The sequence below is a fragment of the Haemaphysalis longicornis genome, unplaced genomic scaffold (assembly GCF_048455015.1).
Source record: "Haemaphysalis longicornis isolate Haplotype H1 unplaced genomic scaffold, Haemaphysalis longicornis Haplotype H1 scaffold_1, whole genome shotgun sequence".
NCBI lineage: Eukaryota > Metazoa > Arthropoda > Arachnida > Ixodida > Ixodidae > Haemaphysalis > Haemaphysalis longicornis.
In genome coordinates, this window is record NW_027526203.1 from 145897562 (window position 1) to 145919846 (window position 22285).

At 44.8% G+C, this 22285-nt stretch overlaps 1 protein-coding gene across 1 annotated transcript in view; it reads right to left on the reverse strand.

The window, feature by feature from the left end:
* LOC144137620 (transcriptional adapter 1-like) overlaps positions 1-22285 on the reverse strand; it is a 48905-nt gene that overhangs the window by 21972 nt on the left and 4648 nt on the right. Inside the window, exons 4-5 of the mRNA XM_077669566.1 lie at positions 21027-21086; positions 970-1064 (exon numbers count right to left, since the gene is read on the reverse strand). Of these exons, the coding sequence (XP_077525692.1) occupies positions 970-1064; positions 21027-21086 (155 nt within the window). The remainder of the gene's footprint in view (positions 1-969; positions 1065-21026; positions 21087-22285) is intronic.

Consider the following 22285-nt stretch of genomic DNA (forward strand, 5'->3'; position numbering starts at 1 on the left):
TTTTTAAGTTGGGAGCTCAGATGACAAGTCTCTAAGTGGGAACTGTTTGCCAAGTTAGCTGAGGGAAGACCCACCACAGCACTGCAGAGATTCCTGCTCACCACATTGCCCTTCCCTTGGCCCCCAATCTCTGGTAGCAGCTTACACTGCCACTGTTTCCGCAGCCACCCAAAGGCACCAATAAATTGCAAGACATGGCTGGCCATTGGGGCGCATGAAAACATGGCACAGGCACCAAAATGGCGGCAAGCAATGTCATCCCGTACGCCCCCCGTTTGTCCTCCTTTTCTACGCCACGTCTTGGCCCGTCCACTACCAACTAGCCCAGCGGGCAGGACCATTTCAGACAGCTTCAACACGCGAGCCACGTATTTTGTGCAACAAATGTGCACCGGTCAAGGCGAAGAGAGTATTGTAACCTACCTACAGCAGGTGTTCCACAAAGGCAAAGCCAGCTGGGACACATGGACACGTTAAAAGGGCTATGAAGGCAAAATTCGTTTTTGTTCTGTTTAAAACAAGTAGCCCTTGATAAGCCACTCAGCTCCCTTCCAGCTACAAAAGAGGCTTTTTGAACCAAAAAAACACAACAAATATCGAGAAACTGCAGCGATGTAACATGGGCCAGCACTAGAACCATAGTCTACAATGCGTTAACTGCATGTCATCGTTCAAGTGATACGATGAAATGAAACTAGAGGCCCCGCTACAATCATTCAGTTTCGTTGCGGTGCCCTAAGTTTGCATATGCCAATCGCACAAACAAGATTTTGTGACGTCATCGAGCAATCGCCAGAAAGTGGCTGGGGAGTTGCGACTCTTTCATCTGTTTTCCCTAATGCCCAATTACTTGTTTCTAGTTTGCAATAAAGCCTGTGTCCCTGTTTTTGCAACAACGCAGTCTTTTTGTCGAACCAAATTTGCCCTTTGTCTTCACGGCCCCCTTAAGCAGGCCTGCTGGTGACTCACCTCAAAGGTCACCCGCACCGGCTTCTCCCTGCTGTTGAGCTTGCCCTTCTTGAGCTTGTCCCGATGCTGTGAGCTGCTGCCACTGCTCTCACGGCCTGCCAGGGCAAAAAAGGGCCCAATTCACATGGGGGACACAAGGGGACACCACGGCTGAAGCACACACACAGAGGGCGCAATTCTGCCACTCTGCACAGTGAGTTGAACTACGCCGATGCAATGCAGGCGATGAGAGGCGCCATAGTGGAGGGCTCCGGATTAATTTTGGCCACCTGGGGATTTTTAACGCACGCCGAAATCTCGTACACATGGGCGTTTTCGCTTTTCACCTCCACCAGAAAAGCGACCGCCGCGGCCGGGAATCCAGCCCACGTCCTCGTGCTCAGCAGCACAACGCCAAGCCACTGAGCCACCGCAGCAGGTGCCAAGCAACATCAGGGTTCAACCGACCAAGGATTCAGGTGCAAATGCTTTCGTAGTGAGGCTTTACTGCAGGAGGCAGGTTAGCACCTTCCTGCCCATGCCTATTCAAATCTATAGTATACTATTGATGCTTTCAAGTTCTAATTTTGATGTTTTCCCATTCGAATTTGGAGCTATCCAAGTGCGCCCTGAAGGTGTCGCTATCTAATGAGTAGTAAAGACACATCCTTTTGGATTTTTATTTTCCTTCTGCGTGCCGCGATTTTTTAAAGCCCTGCCGGTACCATGTGACGGGCGGTGTTGACACGACGGTGTTCACATTGCGCACTACAGTGCTGTGGAAATGCTGCATTTTCAGTGATTTGGACGATTCTATAGTTCATACCACAAGCTAGCTGCAGCACTGTGGAGGCTACATTGTTGTCCCCCTCAGGGCGCCTAACTCACCGCGAAGGAAGCGACAAAAGGCGCCGGGGCCGTGCGGTGCCACTTGCCGAGAGGGGAGAAGGGAGTGTCCTTTCAGGACCCCCTTCACGGCGAGTTAGGCAACCTCAGTGGGCGCACTACTGATAACAATGCAGCCTCCACAGTGCTGCAGCTAGCTTGTGGTATGAACTATATAGTACATGCGACTTTTTGGATGACATTAAGAGCACTGACTGTGAGGACAACTTTTCATCATCGGATTTTAGCACCGCAAGCAACAGTGCACCGAACCGGCCCAGAACCTGATACCCCTGTTCAACACAAGCACCAACAAATGCAAAAATATAGAAACTGTGAACTGTGCTACAAACAAAAAAGAGTGGAGTAGAAAACCAATGTTTTCTGCGATGCATGTGAGGCCAACCTATGGTTTGAGGCACTACTTGCACAGTGGCACATAACTCACTAGTGCTAACATTTTTTTTTTGTAAGTCAAGAAATTTTACAGTTAGGCATTTGATATTTGCAGTTTTGCACTGATATTATATGTACAAAATGTATATCTTAAACTTTTTCTGTATTTTTTCTCTGTGGAGCAACACCGACATTTTTGCTGATTTTTCTTTGTGCTTGTCCCAAAACTTTTTTGTACAGCTTTTTTTCTCTTTTCAAATAAAAATTTGTTTGAAACAATCACCACTGCAAAGGAAATTTACTCTTCTACAATTCGATACCATACACTTATATGTTGCACACTTTTTGCGACCGGGAAAAAATTGTTTGCTAGACTACCCAAAATCACTGCTTTTCCCGTGGGCACGTAAGTGTTAAAACATGTTTTCATTCCCTCCTCACACAAGGTTTCTCATCGCACATTTGAATGCAGTGATGTTGGCAAGAGAAAGGGCACGAAATGTTGCCGTAATTAGCTTGAAAACCTGGTTGGTGATGAAGTACCTAACTCCTCTGCCACACGTTCTCACTGCCGTGCTTAGCAGGAGGATGCAAGCCAGAGCTAAAGTTGTCCAAGTAAAATAAGTCTACTTGGTGGTAAGCACAACAGCAAGCTGTCAATCTTACACCCCAGTAGTAACTCTCAACCCTATTATGGTCAAGTTTTTTTTTTGTTTTTTTTCTTTCACGTAGAGATGGCTACACTGTTGGATATTTTTTTTAGGGGGGGGGAGGGGGGGCAGCTCTGCAAGGGTAGAAATATCTATTGCATAAAATAATCAAAATAGGAATAAAAAATCACAATGCACTTGACATACTTTCTCTGTGAATCGCTATCTAGCAAGGAGCAACGACTTCTCCAAGCTCTCAAGTCTGAACAGATATCCATCGCATCATCATACTACAGTACTCCAACGTCCAGTCAGAGTAGAATGGGAACATAAACCGCACATCAACTGCAATACTACTTTCACAGGAAAGGCAGAAGAACACCAATGAAGACTCACAAAGGCAGAGGCTTGTTCACAAAAACGCAAAGCCGGAGGCTAGTTCACAGAAACATAAATAAAACATACATGGCTGCATGTTCCCAAAGATGCTGCGGAACAACGTTTAAACCCACCCCAGCTGTCACACTACATGCGAACGGGGGAAACCATGCAGGGCATAACCGCTTTGTCGTTACCACAAAAGGGTTAACTCAACATCCCCCGATTTTTTGACCCCTTCATTCCAGAGTACATGCACTTCACCACTGTTCCTGCCTTCGTTCTTCATTTTATAACACTCCTGCTGTATTTATACCAGCAGTTTGTCAAAATAAACACGTCTGAAGGGCAGCACTCTGCTTCTTGTTCAGTTGTTCTCAGCTGTTCGCATAAACAAGTACACCTGGTTTCGTCTCGGCCTCTACAACATTTCTAGCAATTTTTTGAACAGCTGGAATCGATCCCCATCATTTCTTGTGACCACCATCCACTAAAAACAAAAACAATCACTGCCACTGCCTTCAAAGAATTGGCCGGAGGCCCAACCTGAATCGTCCTAATTGTCATTCCCGTTGTTGTCGACCAGCACTGCAGGACGGTCAGAGGCGTGAAAACCATAAAAATGTTTCAAAACGCTTGCTTTCCAGGTAGAACAAAAACAACTTGCAGCAAACAGAGCTCTTTGTAAGCAGTTATGAAACTCCGCCACAAAAAACGTCCCTCGCCTGGACACCCCCTACACCCCTCAACTGTGGATCAGTTGGGGGGGGGTCTCGGGGGAATGGGGTTCAAAAAAAAAACATGCAATTATTATGCAAACTGAGAATTTCATGATAAGCTTTATTTTAGGTGTTCATATTTCTTTATTTTTGTACTACTGCAAGTTTTTCATTGTTTTCTTGACTCTGGTGTATTTTATGGTGCGACCATTTTGTGTCTGCGCAACTGCCCCAACCAATTGGCACTTGTGCGGGCATTTGAACATTAGTCCGACCTGAAGTACTAAATTTGCAGTCGCCACTCGGCCTACAGCACATTGTATGCCAAAACTAATCTAGTAGCTGATCCAGGGGCTCTAAATAAACCTTTTAAGTGTGCCTAAAGCTGTTGAAGTGAATAACTTTTCTTGCCACCGAAGACAGCAGATGATACGCAGCAGGAAATGAGTTCTTATGCCTGCTGGGTCACATGTCGGCAAGAGAAAAAAAGGCTGAATTCGTTTAATAAAACAAAAAGTTGACTTCTTTTCAAAATAAAGGCGCCGAGAGCTCTGGGTTGAGCCTTGAACAGCGCGGAGAGATTCACGCGACCGCAGCATGTCGGTGTCAGGCCACACCGCACAGTGGTGCAACGGTGAAGCATGTTATAGGTTCCCTTTATCGCCAACAGACCCCGCTACTGTACAGAAAATCCAAAGCAGTGGACCAATCGTAAGGCCGCTTTCTGATGCATGGGCCCATGGCTAGTTTTGCAACTCCTATATGAAGGAACTCTGGTGGCAAAGTCCACTTCGTACTGAGTTAGCCTTAATTAAGGGGGGACACTGCTCTTAAAACAGCTTCCTTTAATTTTTAAGTAAACTCTGTGAAACTTGCCAATCTTGCTGCTTTTTTCCCACTCATTTCAACTATGCTATTCCTCTTTTAGTAAGCCAATTAGTTCCAAAGATAATTAAAGACAATTAGTCATTTTTGAGGGAACAATAGACAAAACAGAGTTAGCCATAAAACTGTAATCTTTATATTTTCTAATGTTATGAAACCTGTCGAGTACAATAAAAGAATCGGTTTTTTGATGCACCACTTGGAATTAATTTTACAGCTCATTAAATCTAGGTGGCACCAGTGGCAAGGAAGCATTTCGGATGTCATTTTAAACACCAAAGTTTAATGGGCTGTAAAATTGGACCAGCTGTAAACCATAGCAACTGTTGCCATCGACACCCTCGATGCGTGAGCAGTAAGCAGCAGCGCACAGTGTTGAACGAGACAGAACGGACATACAGCCTGTCTGTTTTAGGGGCAAAGCCCCTTAGGGGCTGGGGCTGTTGGCGTCTCCTGTTTTCACCAACGGAGATGAACGATGGACGTCTGGTGGTTTAGTATTGCGACTACATGAGACGAACGATGGACGTCGCCATAATCATCGTTCGTCTCATGTAGTCACGGTACTAAAACACCAGAAAACTCGTTTACACCTCGCGCTAGAACGTAATGCGCATTAAAAAAACACCGGGACACTCATTTACGCCTTGCACTAGAGAGCTTTATGCTCCAAAGACAAGAGACTTTTGCAGCACAGCTGTATACCTGTACCCCCCAACGGTTTCATCTCCGTTGGTGAAAACGCCAAGGCCCCAAGAATGCACTTATGCACTGCATGCTTTGCCCCGCACAAGGTTTCACGTTCAAAATTTTTTTTTACTCTGCCCACAGTAGAAGGTCTTGGAGTTCTGTTCAGATTGCTCAGGCTCACAGATTAGCCACTCAAGCTTGAGAAAGCAACCTGCTTGGCTTCCCCTACGTCTCATGAGCTGAATCAGGATCCCCTTGAGAGACCCTCCCAAGAAAAGCTTACCCAGCTGCTTGCAAAAATACCATCCTGATACAGCCTCTGAAAGGGGGAGGGAGAGGAGGAGGGAGTGGAAGGCCCCACTGGGATAGCCAATGCCCCCCCCCCCCCCCCCCAATCAAGGCCACTGACTGGAGGGTAACTCTACCAGGCAGACACAACTACACTCAGCACGGCCAGCTCAGAGAGACCCCAGCGACAGCAACACAAGCAGCAATGCTAGGGAAGGGACATCCAGGCAGGGCAGTATAAGTCACGGTCTACCATTCGAGTCATGCATCTGTAAATGCAACTGCCCCTGCATTCAGCTATCCCCACCTGCTGCTCTAAGCTAAGGAATACATGAACCACAATGGAATTGCAAGGCACCTCGGAGGTGCACAGGCGGCGTGTGGAAGTGTTCAATGCCTTGCTTAAAACCATGATTCAAACATACAAGTGATTTTTCGCGCACGAACAAACCATTCGCAGAATAAACTGCACCTGATGGCTGCAGGAGCAGATGGATGGAGATGAAGAAAAAGCTCGAGTTGCCCTCATAGAGCTCTTCTGAAGCCAAAGCGCACACATGCTTCGGATCACAAAGAGTGCTGCAAAGGCTACTTGGGAGCGCCTGCTTAGTCACTCTTCGGGGGAAAAAAAAAAAAGAGGTTCGATAGCAAGGTAGTGGTATGGCAAAATAATGAGCAAGCAAACACCAGATGATAACCGAGGCATAGGTGGTCAGACTGATCACAGTGCTTGGCTGTCCAACCAACTAGCTCACACACCAAGAACCTGACATTAGGGGAAGCAAAAAGTTGCTTCTTTTAGTGATCCTTTAAAGAGGCCATGAAGACTAAATGCAAGTTTGGTTCATTCGAAAGACTGCCTTGTTGAAATAACACTGACACCACTTTTAACACAACTTCAGTAAAATAAACCAAACAATTAGGAAAAAAAGCGAACGGCCATGTGACCCACTAGCTCATTTCCCACACTAGAACCTATGACGTATTATGGGCAGCTGTGCGAGTGGCTGAGGCTGACGAAATTGCGGAAAAGGCTCAGGAGGCCCCGTCGATCATTTACAACTGGTCATATTCTAACAGCTTAAAAATTAACGCCAGCAAAACAGAAGCCATCTTATTTGGAGCTAAAAACAAGGATACAACGATGCATCAAATGATAACTTTAGGCAGCGTACCTATAGAGATAGTGAATAAGCACAAAATCCTGGTAGTAACATTTTCCTCTGATTTGACATGGACGGGTCACATAGAAGCCTTGACTAGATCACCGTCGTCAGCGGCTGGTGCACTAGTGCGATGTAGAAATTATTTTCTGGTAAAAGCTAAAATTCAGATTTACCATGCCCTGATCGCTGCCCATTTACATTACTTTACTCTCATATGGGGCACCACTACCATTGGAAATATTGAAAGACTCTTTCTTTTACAAAAAAGGTCCCTGCGCTACATCGCCAATGTACCCTACTTGCACTCAACTTCTCTCCTTATAAAATCATGTCTGTCAAGAACATTTATGAATTTCGTTTATTGTATTCCTTTTTCTTTTCAAATGAAAGATACCAAGCTTTTTTTGGAACGCATGGGCGATTTAAAAATGCAAAAGAGTGATTCGCGCACTCGAGGTTGTGACAGGTGGGTAGTTCCGCTTCGACGAACTGACTATCTTCTGCAGTCTTTAAGATGTACTGTCCCTTCCCTGCTAAACAAATGGGATATTGTAAACACAAATTTAAGTGGCTACACCTGAAAAGAAATGACGGAATTGTTTTTAAAAAGTTGTTAACACACACCGTTCTTTTATATATATGTTGATGAAAACTGTCGTTTGTTTCTCTTTTTTTTTGCTTTTTGCCTTTTCGTGTCTCTGGAGTCACTGTATAGAAATATTTCAATTTTTAGGACTTGTTTTTGCTCCTGTGTTACTGCAATTACTATGCTTCATTGTTCATCTGCGCATGACAGTGTATATTGTTCCTCACCTACTCTTTAAGTCAAAGAACTCTGTATAATGGAGAAAAAAAAAGGGAAACAGAACACTGCTACTGTCTGAGCTGCGAGTGCGCCCTCAGGCACCTTTCAAGTGGTCTTCACAGTCACTTTTCGCCTGGGGTACCCTCAACTTCTTGTTGTAAATAAAGGTTGAATTGAATTGAATTGAATTGAATTGAAAAAGCAAACGCAAGGTAGGCAGGGCTTATAAGCTGGTAGAGCGAGCTAATTGCGGTTAAATTTAATGCATATTCTTTTTATAGCAGGGTGATTCCATGCCAAACGTCCCAACCGTAAAATCGATCATCACGGAATTGCTCAGTAAAAATTGTGGGTCATCCTCGCATGGCCCACAATGCTCCCTGAAAGTATTTTTGTCCAAAACATTTTTGTTCCTTTTCTAGCGGCCCTTTTACCTCCAGGGTTTAGAGCAAACTTGCGTCTGTGAAAAAAATCATGAAAAAGTACTTTCTCTTACAATGGCCACCATTTTTTTGTGAATATCATGCTGACGCCCTGGGCTGTTCTATGGCGCATTTTTAAAATATTTTTCCCTTTTTTTGCTGTGATTACGCCATTCAGAAACTACACGTGGTCGAGAATCTTCAAACATTTTTAGAAAATACGAGCACATTCTCTCAGCCAATGAAGCATTTGTACCTGTAGCTCAGCATTGTGGACAATTGGTAAAAATTGTATTTACACTGAAAAAAGGTGAAATGTGCGAGAAAACGTTTGTCAAACTTGGAAAAATCTCCTTTCTGGCCCATATTCACCTTGAAATTGCACATTGTTGTGCTCGTAGTAAAAATATCAAATACAAGCCATTCACTAGTACAAATGATCACAGTTTATTTCAGAAAGTTTAATCAAAACAGTTTTTGTTTTAGCAGAGAAAAAAATTTTTCAATTTGTACAGTGACGGCTGGACATCAGATGTGCATTTAAAGCAACAGGTTATGCAATTCCCGCTAACGCATACAAATAAATCCGTTTAACTCGATGACTCCGCCGCTGTTTATTTCGTAATTTTCGGCATACTTAAAAGATACCACGTATAAAATACCCTGCTTCTTTAAATGCACGTCCATGTCCAGCCTGCCGTTTAGTTACCCGTACTCATGGAATGGGCGCACCACCGCTAGCTCCACGTTGTACTTTTCCCACTAACACACGAATTATTCCTCTTTCCTGTACTGACAGTACAAATACCATTGCGGCGAAAGGTATTCTTGTTGCGCGAACCCGCTGGCTCGCGCGTGTTTCATGCAGGCAGGTGCATGCCGTGCAGAGAAGACGCTCTGCGGAACAACGGTGTGAAGTAGTGTCACTGTACATATTGATAATTTTTTTTCTCTGCTAAAACAAAAACTGTTCTGATTAAACTTTCTGAAATAAACTGCGATCATTTGTACTAGTGAATGTCTTGTATTTGATATTTTTACTACGAGCACAACAATGCGCAATTTCAAGGTGAACATGGGCCAGAAAGGAGATTTTTCCAAGTTTGACAAACGTTTTCTCGCACATTTCACCTTTTTTCAGTGTAAATACAATTTTTATCAATTTTCCACAATGCTGAGATACAGGTACAAATGCTTCGTTGGCTGAGAGAATGTGCTCGTATTTGCTAAAAATGTTTGAAAATGCTCGACATCGTGTATTTTCTGAATGGCGTAATCACAGCAAAAAAAGGAAAAATATTTTTAAAACTGCGCCATAGAGCAGCCCAGGGCATCAACATGATGTTCACAAAAAATGGTGACCATTGTAAGAGAAGGTACTTTTTCATGAATTTTTTCACAGACGTAAGTTTGCTCTAAACCCTGGAGGTAAAAGGGCCGCTAGAAAAGGAACAAAATTTTTTTGGACAAAAATACTTTCAGGGAGCATTGTGGGCCATGCGAGGTGACGCACAATTTTTACTGAGCAAATCCATGATGGTCGATTTTACGGCTGGGACGTTTGGCATGGAATGACCCAGCAGTAAGAATGGTGGGGTAAACAGTGGAAGTTACGAACACACACATAAACATAGAAGCACCAGCACGTACGTACTGCGCTCACTATGCTTGTTATAGCAGCACAGCAGTCTGGCGCTTTGGGGTTGTCTCACACGACACTAGCCAGTTGGCATAAGCGACCTTGTCTTACGTGACCCTGTTTGTCAAGCACACCCAATGTATTACGAAGCGATTATTATCGACCACAACAAAAATAAGCCAGGTGCAAATCCGTTCAAAAACAAAGTGAGTGCAGACAGCAGGCCTGAGTGGTATTATGGCGCCATCTAGAGAACAGATGGTAAACGAAGCAACAAAAGACGTTTTGTCGTCCACTGCCATCCTGGTCAGCACACTTAACATTCATTTCCCATACCTGCACTGGATATGTCATCGCTGACATCACAAAACACACGATTTTGCAGGAGAATTGAAATTTTGGCCTAAATTGTGGAATTTCTCAGTGAATAAAGCATCGCTTGCTGCCAAACAAGCGCTGGGGGCACTACAGAACACCTAATCTTTCGAATAAAACAAATTTGCATTTTGTCTTCATGGCACCTTTAACTCTGAGGGTTTTTGCTGTATATGTACGGCGGCGGGTTTTTTGTCCGTCCCACAAAGTGCCGTGTGGGTATGGTTTCGACCTTCCGTTTGAAACTTCACATCATAATGACGATGCATGCTCACTGGGAGGTGCTGCCACCTCCTAGGATATACAAGAAGCGTTTGAAATAAGATTGTGCTACCTTCTTGCAGAGATAAACAATACTTTCTAGCTGCAGCATGTCACGAGGTCTGTGTCAACACCCTTTCGTGGTTTCAGTTTCGCCACGTGATCGCAATGGAGGCACACGAAACTTTATTTTTATTTTTATCAGCACTCCCTTGCAGGGGCGGCTGAACTTGATTTCTATCTATATTGGCGGTGCCCTCAGCTTGTTTATCACCGTAATTTATCACCGTAAAGTAATTTGACCATCTGGAAAAGTTTTTTTCAAAAAAATTCAACCCTCCAAGGGTTAATGTAACATCTACCGTGGCCTCCGCGATTTGCTGCCGGCGGCGCGCCGTTGCTCCGGCCGTCCCATTCGGCGCGGAAGCAAGGGGAGCGGTGTAATTTTGCTAACTCCGACACACGCCGCGAGGCGGCGCCGTTAGCCTAAGGTTGAAGCGAGGCACGTCTGGCCGACGCTGCCTGCGCTTTGAGTTGTAAATCAGCCTTCGTTGTCGCGTCTTCGGGATAGAAAACTCTCAATATATGGTCCATGTATTTTGACTCGATCCTAAAACACCCACGATTGCCTTTGCACGCAGCTTTAGTGGTCGTTTGCTTGAAAGGCGAATGCCATAGCCCAGGGTTCTGTCATCTCGGGAAGAGTGAATGCCAGTGTGCTGAATTCTTTTTTCACTGTTACAGCATTTTCGCGCGATATCGCTTTGCGAAAATATGCTTTTTTTGCCTTTTAAGTTGTTTCGAACGCTCTGGGTATCCGTTGTGTGTGTGTGTGTGCGTGTGCGCGTGTGCGTATGCGTGTGCTCGCGTGTATGTGTGCGTGTGTGCGAGTGTACGTGCACGAAAACAGCGTAATACCAATAAGCTCTCGTGTATTGTTTATAGGCAGGCGACTACGATAGTCAAATAATCTGTTAGGCTTCCACGGGTACGAATCAATCATTTTTTTGCGTTTTATTTAATATGCTTAGGGGTTTCAAGTACCTACTGCAATCTCGCTACCAAATTATTTGCCGTGAGTGAAAAAGTCATGGTATTCCGCGATGCCTTTCATATCGCTATCGACTCTACATATGTATTTTTTCGAAAGGATGTTTCTGAATTTCTAGATTTGCTGGGGTAATATATTCTGCACATAATTTGTTGGCATGACATATTAAGGGCATTATTTTTTTCGGTGAGCAGTTAAGCTGATCACTAATCTCTGTATGCTCAACATCGGCTGTAATTAAGTTGTTTGGGATATTAGTGAATAAACACATCAAGTGGAGAACTATACCAATCGTAACTCGGGTAAAGATTTTTATTACATTACTTAGACCACGTACATGTATGGTAGACTGGAAGTCTCTCTGTACGTTTGTATATGCAAGCATGCATGCCAATAAATGGCACCAGCACGTTTACCCTGCCCATTGCGGAAGAAATACCAATAGCCATTTGTTCAGTATACACTTCAGATGCTGAAGTATACGACGTCTCTGTTAATAGTATCGCGGTAAAAGTTACGCCAAACGTTTCAAGTAGTGTTGCAATGTCATCTACTTTATCTGTCAAAGACCGCACGTTTAAAGGAGAAAAAAGGAAACGACACAGGGGGTATTTTCGTGTTTGCTAATGGTTGGATTTCGGTCGGTTGAATTCCCATAATTTGGTTCTTGCTCGGAACGCACGAAATATGCGTTCCGTGCCTTCCAAACAACATGTACGAGATTTTCAGAAATAAAACCAGAAAACGTGTTGTGTTTTGGAACCATGTGTGACTACAAAAAATTACTCCCACCTCCCCTGGCGGGAACCCCTGTGTAGATGCGACGCATAGGGGGTTCCATTGTTGTTTCCGTTAGGTTGATTCTCCCATCGCGTGAAACGTGCCGTGAACCCCCTGCCGCGGCTATGACGCAACATGGCGCGGCTATGACGCAACACAATCCACTTTAATCCAATCCAAACCCAATCCAAGCCAAGCCAATCCAATCGAATCCAATCCAATGAACCTCGCGAGAGAGTGTTCGCTATCGGAGAGGAGGAGAGGAGAGGAGAGGGGTGAGCGGCGGAGATCGCAGCTCGCGTGGCGAGGAGAATGGGGGAGGGGTGTGGACGGACAACAACAACGCCGTATGGAGAGACAAGGCGAGTGAATGAGATGCAGTCGCATCTAAAAGAATACTGCTGTGCAATGAATTCACCTATTCATCACCCCGGGCATAGTCTACGTCGAAAATTCAAAGGCACCAGTAACTACCCTAATGGCACCAGCAACTACTTCTACCTTTCTCCTGCATTGGTGTGCAGTAACTTTTTTATTATTAAACGTTGCACACAGGCTGCGAAGGCCGAGTTTTCGTCCTCTGCGCCCGCCCACGCCAGAGAAAGCGACCTTAGGCTACGCGCGCCGCGGTGCGGCGAAAAACGCGGCCACGCCCCCTTTTCAACTTACGCTCTCTCCGGGCGATTGGGACGGCCGGAGCAACGGTGCGCCGCCAGTAGCCGATCGCGGAGGCCACGCTTCTACATAAGGCAATTCGCCCCTCGCAAAAAATTGCACCTTCATAAGTGAAGCAATTTTGCAAACATCCTTCAGCGATACTTTCAGCTACGAAGGGTCCAGCAGAAAAATGTTTTGATACAAGTGAATGAAAATACATGAAATACATGGCCAATTGCTTCTCACTTTTGAGATAACCTAACTATCAAGTTCAAGATATTTTTTATTTATTTTTATTGCTTTTTATCCATGCCAACAGTCCCTTCAGCCCCTTGGCCTGCCCATTTTCTTTCATCCCCCTATAACCTTCGACGCTGTTTTCACTACAGTAACCTAGAATTGGGAATGGTATGTTGTTCAATCTTTCCTTGGCTGCTTTTACACTGTTAGCTGTAGTCACGAGACTCCTATAAACAAGCACGTGTTATCCCCTGTGCATAGCCAGAAATAGCCGAAAGCACATTTACCATTTTACACCTTTTACACCTGTTACCTCATCAATGCCCTCGTCGATGACGCCAACGGTGTGGATTCGTGACATCTCTGTTCCCGGATCGTTCAAAGCACCCACCGTGAGAAGGGTTATTTCAGATTAAGGTGGCTGGGCGACCTCTTCAATTTGTTTGAACCTTATTTATATAATTTCCCGATTACTCTAATGTTCGGATTCACCAATATTTTCTCTGGAAAATTTTTTGTCCAACTGTAAAGAAAATTTGGAACGCAACAAGGTGACCTTTGCCGCTACCTGCCCGTGCGCCTCGGTCAACTTTAGCAACGTCTACCAACGAAAATATTCATGTAGGTGAATTCGTAAGTTTTATGCTCAATTCACATTTGGTGTACACTGCCCCAGAAAAGTTTTGTTGCTGGCAAAAATATACATTTTTTGCAATAAAATGTCACATTTGGCTCAGGGGCCAATTTTTTTCAAACTTTGAGGCTAGCTTGTACAAAAAATAATTCAAGATACAGCCTTCAAATATTACTGAATTGTGCTCCTCACCTTTCTAACGGACACAGCAAATATTAGAACTTTATAAAATACGGATAACATGCAACGGGTGCGCAAGTTTGAAGAAAGAACTGAAAAACACAAAGTTCAGACGCTAATATAAAGAAACACCCCTTCAATTTTTTTCCCAGATGTAGGCCTTTGTATGTTCTTTCATTATCATCAAAAACATGCTGCATCATTTTGTTCCTGGGGCCTGTACAGTGCAAGGGAGGAGCCCTGTTTGCCCGCCTCTCCACGATGTATTTGTAGCGATAGCGACTTTTCTCAGATTTGTATAAAATATGTTTTGTATAAAAGGCAAATTATCCCTTCACAGATACAATAACTGAGAATGGAAGAGAAAAAACTGAATATTTAATGTCCACGTTGGCACCATAACAACCAATCTGCGACCAATTTAAAGTGTATAGATTGGGGAAAAAAATGACAAAACCCTTAGGTTCAGCCCCAGATATAAAAACGCAATCTTTTAATTTTTGCAAAACTTTTTCCGGGTGCAGACCGTTGCATCCTATCCATATTTCATAAAATTATAATATTCGGCGTGTTTCTTTAGAAAGGTAAGGAGTACATTTGAGTAATATTTGAAGGTTGTATCTCGAGTACTTTTTGTACAATTTAGGCTCAAAGTTAAAAAAAAATTGGCCTCTGAGCCAAATGTGACATTTTACTTTTCCCAGGAAAAATATTGATGAATCTGGACATTATTCGAGCAAACTGAAAAGTTCAACCAGCCGCACTTTGTTCGATCTTAAATGAAATTACCCAAAAGCAATGCAGGTTCGCAGCCGTGATGCACACATTCGCTATAAAAAATTTCGATGTTTCAGCTCATTACAGGCATATTTCAAAACCTCCTGCTACATGCAGAGTTGCCCTCCTCCCCCCTCCCCCCCTTCCCCCCATTTGTAAACAAAAACTCGCAACATGTTAGTCATGCTTGCCACCATGCATGTGTTCGTTGCCTACCAGTTTGTGTAGTTGCAAGCACACTCTGAAACGAGCTTTCGCGTAGATGCCCTTCCCCATATGAAAACAAATAGAGCAAAACGGCCTTTTTTCCCAGCTGTGTGTGCCAAAGGAAGTGATGCAGTAAGCGTAGTCGAGTTGTTATCGTCCCTGCCAGTGTTCAATCGCATTACCTTTGCAGAACAGTCTTGCAGCTTTGTTCTATTATTAAAACACATCACTTGTGGGTGTCAGCAGAGACCTGCGATGTCCTCCATTTGGTGTGCCCGTCGTATTCCCCTCCCACATCTCACAGCACTGCAGGAAGCACAACACTGCACTACTAGCAACAGCCACGCACGTGTGCCACCCACTGAGGGGAAAGAACTGCAGCCGCCATGCTGCAATGCACCGCAAACTTAAACTGCCAATTTGAGAAGCCAGGCATCCATTTTTCTCTTTTTGCTCAACGTGTTCGCCAGGCGATGCATGCAGTGGCCTTGATGACTTTGCTAATCATAGAACAGCAGAGATACGGCCGCGTTTTTCTTCTCTTTCAGAGTCCTAAGGTTGCCTTCCCATTTGTTAGCTGTGCACTTTAGCCAACGCCGCCGGTAAATGCCAAGCACCCTTGCCAATTTGTGCCCTTCCTCAATGCCAGTGCTGTACCTCAGCAAGGCCCCGTTTTCCCCCTTACGCACACCATGGTTGCTTCAAGGTGTAATCATCAGCGGCCCTTTCAAGGGATCAGCACTTTGTCCACTTATTAGCCGACGTGAGCCCCCCATTTCAAGTAAGGGTGTGCAAATATTCGAGACTTCCTAATATTGAAGCGAATAATGCAATATTCCGTTTGGCTTCCAATCGAGTCACACTATTAGAAATACTGCACCAGCGTGCACCAGCGCTATGTGCATGCACCAGCGCTATGTGCAACTGGCAGTGGGCTTTCCCGCACCACTCCGGTACCGTGAGAGGAAGGTGCTGGTGGGGAGCACCTCTGCTCTCTATGGCAGGGGACAAACTCCACCCTCCTGCTTTCTCTTGGCCTCCTGATAACATGGTTGCGCTCAAGCTGCCCCGGTTAACACCTCAAGATAAGAAAGCCCAGCTGCGTACTGTCATAGCCCTCGAGCACTCCCCCTCCTTTCCGGTTTCCTCATAAATGATGCGCAAATTGATCTTTTAAAACCTGTAATATTCCTTTTTTTTCCTATATGGGACATGAGAAAAACAATGAAATCGTCTAGCTTCATGCTCCTAGACACCCAGATAAAGCTTTTTTGACCAACAGGCTACAGTCACCACCTTCCTACTAGCGAAATACGGGACACACTAGCCAGGAAAGGGGGGGGGGGGATTACCACAGCACGATTAAAAATTGAAAACTGACTAGAAGAATTTCTGTGTTAACTTTTGCTGAGAAATTTACTCTTGCAATGTTTCGTGATACAAGGTGACCCTCAAATCCACATAGCCCACGTCTTCCCAGGCAGCTTTCAACCATTGTCACCCACTAGAAATGAACTGTTGCACCACGCCGACACAACACCCAGGCAGCTGCAAGCGCCTGCCAGCTATGAGGAAGAAGGTGGGAGGGGGGGGTATGTCTGCAACACTGAGAGGTTCCCGTTCGAACCCATTCCCATTTCAACCTCCCCGCTACTAGTTCCCTCCTGTTTCAACCCGGTGCAAAACGACCTTCCCGTTTCACACTTTCCCACTTTGCCTGTTCCCATTTGAACCTATTCTCATTTCAACCTTCTCGTTTGTTCCCTCCCGTTTCAACCCAGAACAAAACGGACTTCCCATTTTGTATTTCCCATTTAGCCTCTTCCCAGAATAACGTAGCCCAATCGACCGAGGTGACTTGGACTGACTCGTGCAATTTTTGAAACTAAAGTTATGTCCGACTTTACTTTAACTGAATGTTTTGACTTACGTCCGACGTAACCTGAAAATTAAATTGAAGTCACATTCGACATATTCTACAGTATTAAAAAGTTTATTACTCTACACAACCTTATTGCGATGGCCCATTTTACCATACGAGGCGTCAATTAAAAAACAAGTAGGTGGCTGCGTTACGTCTGACCGGGTACAGCGTCGGTGAATAACTGCTGAAACTGCACCCTACCATCTGCCTCCACATTGGCTGAGAAGTCTGGAGAGTGCTGCTCTGGCAGCAGTGTGGGTTCAAGTCCTGATGGTTGCATGGGAGTTTTAAAGTATTGAATTGTTTTATATACGAATGCACCAGCACTTCTTGTTATATGCAACACACAAAAGAAAAGGAAAAGACAGGAACTAACAAAATTGAAATTTTTGCCACCGGCGCAGTGCCAGTTTGTAGCATTCGTATTATGCTGAGAACAAAGCTGAGTCTTTTAACAAATACAATTAATAATTTATTACAGGTAGTAAAAGCCTACTTTTTTATTTCTATGAGGGGAAAAAAATCTCGTGATATTTAATTACTGAATGTTGCTGACTATGGTCCAAGCTGGTGGTGCTTACAATCCATTTTAATGTGGGAATAATGGTCACTTTATATGCAAATGTCTATAAAATGATTGCCATTAAAGTGTAAAGCTAAAATTTTCTCTTCGAGGAAATAATTCGCACACATTTTTCATCCACACGTTAGGAACACCCCAAAGCTTTATTCTACGGCATGTACTTTTCACGGGTAATACATAGGTGGGCACGCAGTATGTGGAAAAGCAAATGCAGTGGGCAACATTTAGGTAGTCACCCATCTAATGCTTCAAACATTTTTTGCATAACCAGCTGCCGGCTTGAGAACTTTTCTTTGGATTGTCAGCACAGACATGCATCACATGCAATGTACGCACTTCCATTGGGTGGGTCCTTGCAGTAGTTGCATTTCCACCTGAGTGCCCGCTTCTTGATTATATAAGGAACAACCGTGCAACTGATGGGATTAGAACCCACATCAATGTAGGATGTTCCGTTCACAAGTTTTTTACACCGAAATTGTTCCGATTTTGAAATGGGAACAGCGTTCTGGGAACGGGTTCAAACTGGAAGCGCCCAAACGGGAAAGTCATTTCGGGAACGGGCGCCCACAGGACGGGTCAAACGGGAAGGCTGTTTTGGGAGTGGGTTCAAACGGCCCAGGTTGAAATGGGAATGGATTGTTTCAAGCTACACCTGCAACACCACCACACGCGTTCACGCAAGAAAAAATCTCCAACTCGTAATACAATCAACGCCAAAAGTGGTCCCGCTCGGTACCAAGCGGTCCGCCAACATTTTGAGTATCCCCGTGAGCGGTGGGGTTACAGGTGTAACTCGGGTGACCACATGAGCTTTCTCCTAGACTTGCGTACGTATCTGCACCAACTGGTTGCGTCGCTCCCAAGTTCTGGCTATGCAAGCTCCTCCAGGAATGACGTCCCACCTACCCATTCACCCGCAAAGCATGGGATTCTTCTGGCTGACCCCAAGAATGAGCTTAGTATTATGCCAGACATTTTTGAATATTTTTGTGCCGATTGCGGGATCCAGGACGAAAGCCCCCAATGCGGGACAGTTCTGCGAGTCGCGGGATGGGTGCTTACTCTAAAAAAGGCATTGACACTGTGGCATTGGCAAAGCTGTTTTAGTGTGAACGTTGCACGCGTTTGTTATTATGCACTCACCCCGATTAAGGTATCAACTTTTCTTATAAGTTTATAATAGGCATAACATGCCCTTCTCAGAACCCATATTTAAGATTCTCAAGTGTGCGTGCAAAGACATACGTGGCGCTAGTGCTTTCTAAATGCAAAATTCATTAGCTGTTAGAACTTGGAAAGGAACCCATGAGCAAATGCAAAGCGAGGATGATACCACCATGCCATGAAGGCATGCAGCGAAGGGCTTATGAATCAGGTTAATTTTTTAGGCATTGTATTGCCCCATACACTGATTTTTCATTTCATTTTTTTTTTTTTAGAGCTGGCACGATGGGTCCATGAAACTGCCATTTACATTTCCTGTTCCCAAAGAAATCATGCTTATCATATCGCTTGCAAAATATATTTATGCCATAATTACGCTAATGCACCAAAGTATTTGCGGTTGAAGTCACCGGTAGAGGCGAAAGCTGCCCCCATGTGAAATCTAATATCAATAAAGCTAATAGCAGCAGGATAACTTCTTAGTGCTTGTTTTATGCCGCAGAATAATTTCACAAAATCTTTTAAATGAGCGTTTTACTTTTCCTCAGGCTAGTTACCGAAGCATGCTTCTGCAATTGTAAATTTCAGCTTTCTTATAGGAAATCCCTCAATATTAGCCTCGGTTCAAAACTACATTTGAACATCATTAATTCAAACTTTGAGGGGATAGAAAATCTGTTTTCACATTAGCCGGAGTTTGCGCCGTACTGTGTATGGCGGTACTGTGTGCACTATCACCATTAGAAATGCATGCAAGATAGAGTTGACTGGTATTGCACGTTTCGGAGTGCACTTTCAATAATTGCAGCGAAAGTACGGCATGCGCAATGGTCAGTTCGAGATGCGAACCTGAAGAAGCAAGCGCGCACTTCCGGACTATCATCCAGAGTGTGAAGGTCGCGTAGTTTATGCCAGCTGCTTCGGTGTACGCTGAGCAAGCACGTGATTACAGGTTTGAGAAGCTGCGGAGGCTAGTGACACACTGAACTTTTGCCTTCAGCTTCGAATTTCACGAAAAGTAGTCTGTGCGGACGGGCAATATTGTTCGAATTAACCGTGGCACGTTTTAGGTTTGAATTAGTGAGAGTTTTCCCCCATTCAAATACACGTCACTTTGCTGGGACCAATGGACCAGTTCGAATTATCCGCTAGTTCGATTTATGCGACCTCGAATTAACGAGGTGCAACTGTATTCACTTCGATTCACAACTATTCAAACAAAATCATTATTCGCTTTGTATTCACTTCAAAAGCAAGAATTACCGTTTGCACAACTCTATCTTCAACACTTGCTCTTCCATGACCTCCCTCAACTGGGAGCAGCACCTGTGCAGGCTTTGTATCGGCAGCCACAGACGGCCACGTTTGATGCAAACAACCTGTGTGTGGCATGCAACCAACGTCGCACGGATGCCACCTACACACCCCGTGCCACCACAGGGTCGCGCTGTAGAAGGGACTCCCCCGTACCACGCGACTGGTCCGACAGGGATCTCTGGAACAACCCCCAAACGGAAGAGGCCCACGCTCTCCGGAGATCTCAACGAGGGACCGAGGCAGGTGTGCATGTTCTTGATTGCCTTGCCCGTCTGACTGGCAGAACTTCTTCTGTTTGGCTTTGGCTTTGCAACGAGCACCAAATTTTGGTTCATTATTCAAAGGGCACATCCACTGGTCTGGTTCCAAGACATCCACAAGACATGTATGCACGCCTAGCAGTTGCGAAAATCACCACTCAGTGCGGCAGAGAAACTAGTCCATGAACCCGAGCCCAAACAGGGGGGAAAAAAACAAAAAAACGCACATCAACAAATGTTGCCCTTGTCTCGGGGCATATGACAGGCTCGGCTACAAGCATAGCAGAACCTTGTGGGAAAGGAGAGACACACAGCGCCAGTGCATGTTTCTCCTTTCATGTGTACCGTACGCCACACTGTTCTCCTTCCTATAATCATGCACCAACCAGGCAAGTGTGAACACTTTTGACCCGCCGCAAGGCCCCTGTGCAGCTTGCTTGAGAAACAAAATGCTGCCAGTGTTTCCAACAGCCATACAGTTGGCACTTGCCTCGCCAAATCCCCCAAACCACTCCGTCCCTGCCTCTCACTGCATTAGGGCCACGCTGCTCAGCCCTGCCCCACCAGAGCAAGAATGTGTGATCGAAGCAGCCCAACACGGCGCTAGGGCCCATGAGCTACTGGCCATCGACTAGGGGACTGCAGTGTGCCAGAGCTCCCAGTCGGCGCCTCTTTCTCTTCAGCTGTTGGTTAATGACGGGTTACCACTATTGCCGCCAACAGGGCATAGCCCTAGTCTCACCTGGGTTGGGGTCCTGGCACTTGTTGAAGAACGCCAGTAGGAACTCATTGTGGGCCCGCACTGGAACAAGGGAGGGCAACAGACATGAAGACCGTTCAGCTTACGGCTATGAGCAGCACACTGCCCCCATACGCTTCCTCCATGCAGTGAAGTCTCACTGAACCTTTCACGAGGGGTTCGGTATAACAGTCCCAACGGGTCCTCTGGTTTATTGACGTCACACAGTACCGACTCTTGGTGTGGTTGCCTCACAAGTGTCTTTGGAATCTTTGTTTACGTACAGTGGTGCCATGTCAGCTAGGCTTAGTTGTTCTAGGACAGAATAGAAGAAAGACCACCGCCCTATTTTTCCCACACGTTCCGCTACAATGCAGTTCTGTACCAGCTCTTTGTGGTTACTGATTTTCCACTGCACCACATTCGATGCACTTGTTCACAAACTTCCTCGCTCCCTTTTTGCGCTCGTACTAAGTAGGGGGGTACAAATATACCAAATGTCAAATCTCAAGTGTTCACATCAAACAATTGCATACTTCACCCCAATGTGGTGCCTAAAAACAAATAGTGCTCAAAGATTTTTTATCTGCGACAGAGTATCAATCAAACCTGGGTGTCAGGTTGAGGACTGCCAGCATGTAGTTTCTGGGGACCAGGGTGGAAACTTGGAGCATCACTTGCAGCTTCGCCATCAAAAGGTATATGACATTGAGTGCTTCATTAGGTGTTCTCAGATTTTTTTTTTGTGTACAGTTGAGCTAATTAATGGACATTTTTACAACAAATTATACGCATCACTATATCTTTTTAGCATAACTTCCTAATTCTCATGATTCTTTAACGTAATTTCATAAATCCGAATTTTTCTTGCCCAAATATGAACCGTATGAACCATTATTTTTTTCGTTCCGAGTTGAACTGGAACGGAAAATTTGTTTATAGAAACGAAACAGAAACCAGATCAAAAAACATTTTGTTCTGACACTGTGGTAACGACTATCACCCCTACACCCCTAGGCCCCAGCACAGAAGAAAGGCTTATCCAAGCCACTGAAAATTGTTAGGGAAGTTGAAATGCAGAAGAACAACTACCGTATTTACTCGCGTAATGATCGCACTTTTTTCCCCAAAAATATGATGCAAAGTTAGGGGTGCGACCATTACGCGAGGTAAATTTTTCGAGAAAAAGTTCAGCGCAGAAAACGCAATTTGCAGGTCACAATGTTTACGATAACTCTCATGAACATGATAAACATGACAAA